This window comes from Manacus vitellinus, unplaced genomic scaffold (genome assembly GCF_001715985.3).
Source record: "Manacus vitellinus isolate BGI_N305 unplaced genomic scaffold, ASM171598v3 scaffold_15_pilon, whole genome shotgun sequence".
NCBI classification, from domain to species: domain Eukaryota; kingdom Metazoa; phylum Chordata; class Aves; order Passeriformes; family Pipridae; genus Manacus; species Manacus vitellinus.
The window spans coordinates 10,493,650-10,499,293 of NW_021939122.1; the positions used below are offsets into that span (position 1 = coordinate 10,493,650).

The 5,644-nt window shown below is 62.0% G+C and overlaps 1 protein-coding gene across 1 annotated transcript; it reads left to right on the top strand.

Annotated features, from left to right (window-relative positions):
- The first annotated feature begins 6 nt into the window (after positions 1 to 6).
- Positions 7 to 4,828, top strand: LOXL4 (lysyl oxidase like 4). The gene is made up of 13 exons (XM_029958565.1): positions 7 to 224; positions 379 to 576; positions 1,115 to 1,153; positions 1,276 to 1,498; positions 1,640 to 1,823; positions 2,089 to 2,243; positions 2,530 to 2,697; positions 2,899 to 3,061; positions 3,184 to 3,427; positions 3,669 to 3,784; positions 3,880 to 4,016; positions 4,211 to 4,322; positions 4,439 to 4,828. Exons 1-13 carry the CDS (start codon positions 7 to 9, stop codon positions 4,507 to 4,509), a joined length of 2,028 nt encoding a protein of 675 aa, XP_029814425.1. The 3' UTR covers positions 4,510 to 4,828.
- The last annotated feature ends 816 nt before the right edge of the window (positions 4,829 to 5,644 follow it).

Sequence of the window (5,644 nt, forward strand, 5' to 3'; positions counted from 1 at the left end):
CACTGGATGGTGCCCGTGGTGCTGTGTTCCCCAGGCCCCATCTGGCTGGACAACGTGCGGTGTGGGGGCAATGAAGGCTCCTTGGCAGAGTGTGTCCACAATGGCTGGGGCATCAGTGACTGCCACCATGGTGAGGATGCTGGTGTGGTGTGCTCAGGACAGCAACTGCCTGGCAGCTCCCCCCAGGCCACCACCTCTGGTAACCTGGGAGAGGTGAGTGGGGGGTCATGGAATTCCCCTGTTCCCAGTAGGGTATTCCAGGGGGACTGGAGCAGGTCCCTCTAACCCTTTCCCTTGTCCCCATCCTGTATGCCCTGCCCTCGATACTGGAGTCCCATGCCCAACCCTGTGCCCACTGTGGCAGGTGCCAGGGCTGAGCCTGGAGGAGGTGCGGCTCAAGCCCATCCTGGCACGAGCCAAGCTGAGCATGCCAGTAACGGAGGGTGCTGTGGAAGTGAAGCACAACGGGCGCTGGAGGCAGGTGTGTGATGCCAACTGGACCAGGAACAACAGCCGTGTGGTCTGTGGGATGCTGGGCTTCCCCCGCGAGAAGCAGATCAACACCAGCTTCTACCGGTAGGGATGTGGGAAACATGCATTGCACGTAAGCACGTGGGGCAGGTGCCTGGCTGGGCACACTGTGGGGACAAGAGACTGGAGGGGGCGTCAGGGAAGGGCTGCACATATGTGTGGGTGGGCAAGGTGCCTGGCCATGCCTAGGTCCCCTTCTTGTGGCCTTGACAAGGGGCAGAGTTGGGCTCAGCAGCATCCAGAGGACTGTGGGTATGGTCACCAGATATGACTGGCAAAGCGTGGGAGAAAGGAGAGGAAAGGCAAGTGTCTCTCAATCCCTCCACTCCTGTCTCAGACTGGGACTATAAATACAGCGCATAATGAGCCCCTACCAATGCCAGGAGTCACACAGTCCTGCTGGGACACATGGTACAGCCAGGCTTGGCACGGTAATCGCCAGTGTGAGAGAACCTGACATTCTGTGGGAAGACCTCATGGCTCCAGCTCCTACTGGGGAGGGCAGGAGTGATGGGGTGGGGGGGGTTCAGTTGTGCAGTGTCAGCATGACACCCCCCAACCTCCTGGCTCTGTGTACCCACAGAAAGCTCTGGAATAGGAAGCTGAAGGACTCCAACTCCAGGTAGGACTCAGCCCTGGGCAGGGCAGGCAGGGCACCTTGGGTGGGCACCCAGCATGGATATTGGGTGGGGGTGAGTCTCTGGCACCCAAGCTGACACTGGCCCTGCTCCTCTCCCTTGGCAGCCTGAAGACTCTCAGCCAGAAGAACAGCTTCTGGGTCCACAGGGTGCAATGCAAGGGCTCGGAGCCCCACCTGGCCCGCTGCCCTATACAGGTGGCCCCACCAGCCCCCCGCCAGCACGCCTGCCCCCACGGCATGCACGCCATTGTCAGCTGTCTCCCCAGCCCGGCCTTCCAGAAGGGCACAGGCAAGGGCAAGAGCAAAAGCAAGGCCTCCCCAGGAAAGGTGAGCCCTGGCAGAGCCCCGCACCTCATCCCAGCGACAGAGGGTCTCAGAGCTGAGCAGCACACCCAGCCACTCCATTTGCACTTGTGCAGGCGGGTGGCCAAGTCCTGGGGGTGCTGACCAGCTGCTCCCCATGCCCAGGTGCTCCCGGTGCGGCTGCGAGCGGGTACCCATCCCGGCGAGGGCCGGGTGGAGGTGCTACGCCACGGGCAGTGGGGCACCGTGTGTGACAAGCAGTGGGACCTCACTGCAGCCAGTGTGGTGTGCCGGCAGCTGGGCTACGGGACAGCGAAGCAGGCCCTGGTGGGAGCCCAGATGGGACAAGGTGAGGCAGATGGAACAGCATGGACTTGGGGCGCTGCTGGACTTGGAGGGGTATGATGGGGAAAGCCACTGGTTTAATGTGTCCTGTTGGACCATCCTGGGTTCTTCAGTCAGCTCCAGCCTGCCCTGGCATGGGGCTCTCTTGTCTGCTCCTACCATGGGCTGCCCCATTCCCTTAGGGAATGCCCAGACCAGGGGAAGGAGGGTGGGGGTCCTGCTCCAGGATGGTCATGGAGCAGGGAGCACTGACCCTTCCTCTGCTTTAGGTCTGGGGCCCATCCATATGAGCAATGTACAATGCACTGGCCATGAGCGCACCCTGGGTGAGTGCCGCTTCCAAGATGCCGAGCGGAGCGGGTGTCAGCACAAGGCTGATGCTGCCGTTCGCTGCCACATGCCCCACATGGACTTCAAGAGCCAGGTGAGCCCCTGTCTCTTCCCCAGAGCCAAAGCTCCATTGCACAGCCCTTGCTCATCAAGCGCTGTGCCTGGTGTGGATGCTCAGAGCAGCTCTGGGGTGACCCAGGGGATGGAGGCGACACAGAGCAGCACCTCATGGGGGTTCTGCAGGATGAGCTGGTGGGAAAAGTGGGGAGAAAAAGAGGAAGAAGTTGAGGGAGATGTGTTGGGCTGCCTATCCCATTGCAGTGCTGAGAGGGGGGCTGGGGTCTGCACCACATTCCAGCTCAGCCCTTCTCTGCTGGCAGGTGCGGCTGGCTGGGGGCCGTAACCCCGAAGAAGGTGTAGTGGAGGTGCTGGTGCCAGTGCAGGGACGGCTGCAGTGGGGTGCAGTGTGCGGTGCACAGTGGGGGCTGAACGAGGCCATGGTGGTCTGCAGGCAGCTGGGGCTGGGCTTTGCCAGCCATGCCCTCCAGGTGAGTGGGTTCCCATCCTGGGGCTGGGAGTGCCAGGGGTCCTGCAGGATGGGTAGTGTGGGCATGGGATGGCTGGGCCTCTGGGATGGGACAGCCGGGGCGAAAAGCCCTGGTGGCAGCTTTAGGGCAGGGAGGGAGGCAGGTGGGTTCTGGCAGGGGGTGGGAGGACTGGTCCAAGCACTGTGCTCCTCCTCTGCTCAGGAGACGTGGTACTGGGCAGGCAGCCCCGATGCCACCCAGGTTGTGATGAGCGGGGTGCGCTGTGCCGGCACCGAGCTGGCCCTCCAGCAGTGCCAGCGCCATGGCCCTGTCCACTGCCCCAGCGGCGGGGGACGCTTCTCAGCAGGGGTCACCTGCACTGCCCGTGAGTAGCAGGAGCCCATGGGGTACTGCTGGGAGGCGGCACCCCTGTTCTCCTGGAGAGTATGGGGAGCTATGCAGGGTGGGGATCACCTTCTCAATCCCTGCTGGTTCCCTTCATGCCAGATGCCCCAGACCTGGTGATGAATGCCCAGCTGGTGCAGGAGACAGCCTACCTGGAGGACCGGCCCCTGGGACTGCTGTACTGCGCCCATGAGGAGCGCTGCCTCTCCCGCTCTGCCGACCAAATGCAGTGGCCCTATGGCTTCCGCCGCCTCCTCCGCTTCTCCTCCCAGATCCACAACCTGGGAAGAGCTGATTTCCGACCCAGGATGGGGCGGCATGCCTGGACCTGGCACCAGTGCCACCGGTGAGTAGCCCATGGGCAGAGGCTGGCAAGGAGCTGCCCCCTCCCAGGGCCAGGCAGGGCATGGTCCCAAGAGACTGTCTCACCCGAGCTAGTTAACAGCGTCCACGTCAACACTGTCATTATGGCTTTATTTGGCTTCAAGGCTGTAATTTGCTGAGTCCCTGGGTGCTGCCTGCTCCCGGCAGGGCAGCTGGGCCGCCCACATGTGCACCAGCCCTGTACTCAGTCCCTGTCCCCACAGGCACTTCCACAGCATCGAGGTCTTTACCCATTATGACCTGCTAACTCTCAACGGTTCCAAGGTGGCGGAGGGGCACAAGGCCAGCTTTTGCCTGGAGGACACCAACTGCCCCGAGGGTATGTGCTGTCTGCAGAGCTTACAGCAGCCCCTCATTCTGCTCCTTGAAGGGGGCTCTGTCTGTGCCCTCCCTCACCTCCCTACCCTCCTGCAGGGCTGCAGCGACGCTTCGCCTGTGCCAACTTTGGGGAGCAAGGGGTGAGCGTGGGGTGCTGGGACACCTACCGCCATGACATCGACTGCCAGTGGATTGACATCACCGATGTGCCACCAGGCAGCTACACCTTCCAGGTATGGGAATGGAGGGTCAGGGGGGTACCAAGCCACTGGAGCTCAGGGCTGGGGGCTGCCCTATATGGGCACCATCAGCATTCCCTCACCCTGCACATTGGGGTGCAGCTCTGCACCCCTCTGTGCATGCGCCACAGCCCTGCTTGGCCAGGGCATGGCAGAGGTGCCCCCAGCCCTGCCTCTTGCTCTCTCAGGTGGTTGTGAACCCCAAGCACGAAGTGGCTGAGTCAGACTTCTCCAACAATGTGATGCGGTGCCAGTGCAAGTATGATGGGCAGCGTGTCTGGATGCACAGCTGCCACACAAGTAAGGAGGGACAGGAGCACAGAGGGCATGAAAGACAGGGTGGGAGAAGTGACAGGGCGGGGAGTGCCACAGGTTCCTTGTTCCTCCCCCATCACCACCCATGTCACTTTCTCCAGGTGATGCCTATGGTGCTGACGTGGTGAGCGACCTGGAGAGACGAGAACGCCTGGCCAGCAACCTCGTGTGACCCCTTGGCATTGGCATGGTCCCAGCAGTGCTGCAGGACAGTCCAACTCCCGTGCCCCGGCAGCACCAGACTGAGCTCAGGGACTTGAAGACTTTTGTATTTATTGATGCTGCTGCAGAGGATGGAGATGAACACTGGGGCTGGTGGGGAGTGCCCAGGGGTGCCCAGTCCCGTGCTGCCAGCGGGACTTGCAAGAGCGGCCCAAGTACTGCAGCAGCTCTCACCTCCACAGCTCCAATGCCCCCCAGGACAACTACCTCAGCCTGCCTGCCCAACCTCCCTTGCTCCAGCAGACTCAGGACAGTCACTGGCCACCCATGCACCAGTCCTGTCCTCAATAAAGGTGCTGTGAGATGGGAGCAGGGTGCTGTGCTATGGGAGAGGGTGTACTCCTTTATCAACCCCATCATTCCCTACTCTCTCCGCTGCGCTCTTTCCCATGAGGACTATGGAGCCAGTCCCCAGCTGAGAACAACTCTGGTCTGTACGATGGGTCCCTAGCCAGGTAGTATCACCCCAGGTCCACCAGCCCCTGGCTGTCTGCATGTGGCTGGCATCAAGCAGCTCTGGCTTGTCACCAGTGGTCCCCGCCAGCCAGGGCACCCTGGCCCTGAACTGGCTAACCCTGTGCATGCAAAGGACCCCAGCCAGCTCTGTGGCAGCACGGGCCAGCAGCCAGCCCACCAGCCGCAGTGTCTCCAGCCGCCATGGGCTTTCCCAGACTGTTCTGGCAGCTTCCCAGCCATGGGAGCAGTGGTGAGGCCACTCTGCCTCCCAAAGCCCTTGTACCTGGGCACAGTGTAGAGACAGGGCACATCATGCCCTTGCTCTCTGTGTTTCTTTCCCCTGTGGTTTCTATCTTTTTAACAGCAGATAAAAGGGAATGTCTCCAGCCCACTCTGTACTGCCCGTTCCCCAGCGAGCCAGCTGACAGGCAGTGCCACCCCCCTCCTTGCACACCTCTGCCCATCCCCCACCTCACTGGCAGGCACCAGCCCGGGGTGGGGGGCTATCAGCACCCACCTTGGCCCAGGACATGCCAGACTGTGCCCACACGTGATGGTCTCCGCACGTGGAGGAGCTGCTGGGGACGGCGGTGATGCACTGGGGTGGCCTGAGGCCAGAGATCGTGGCA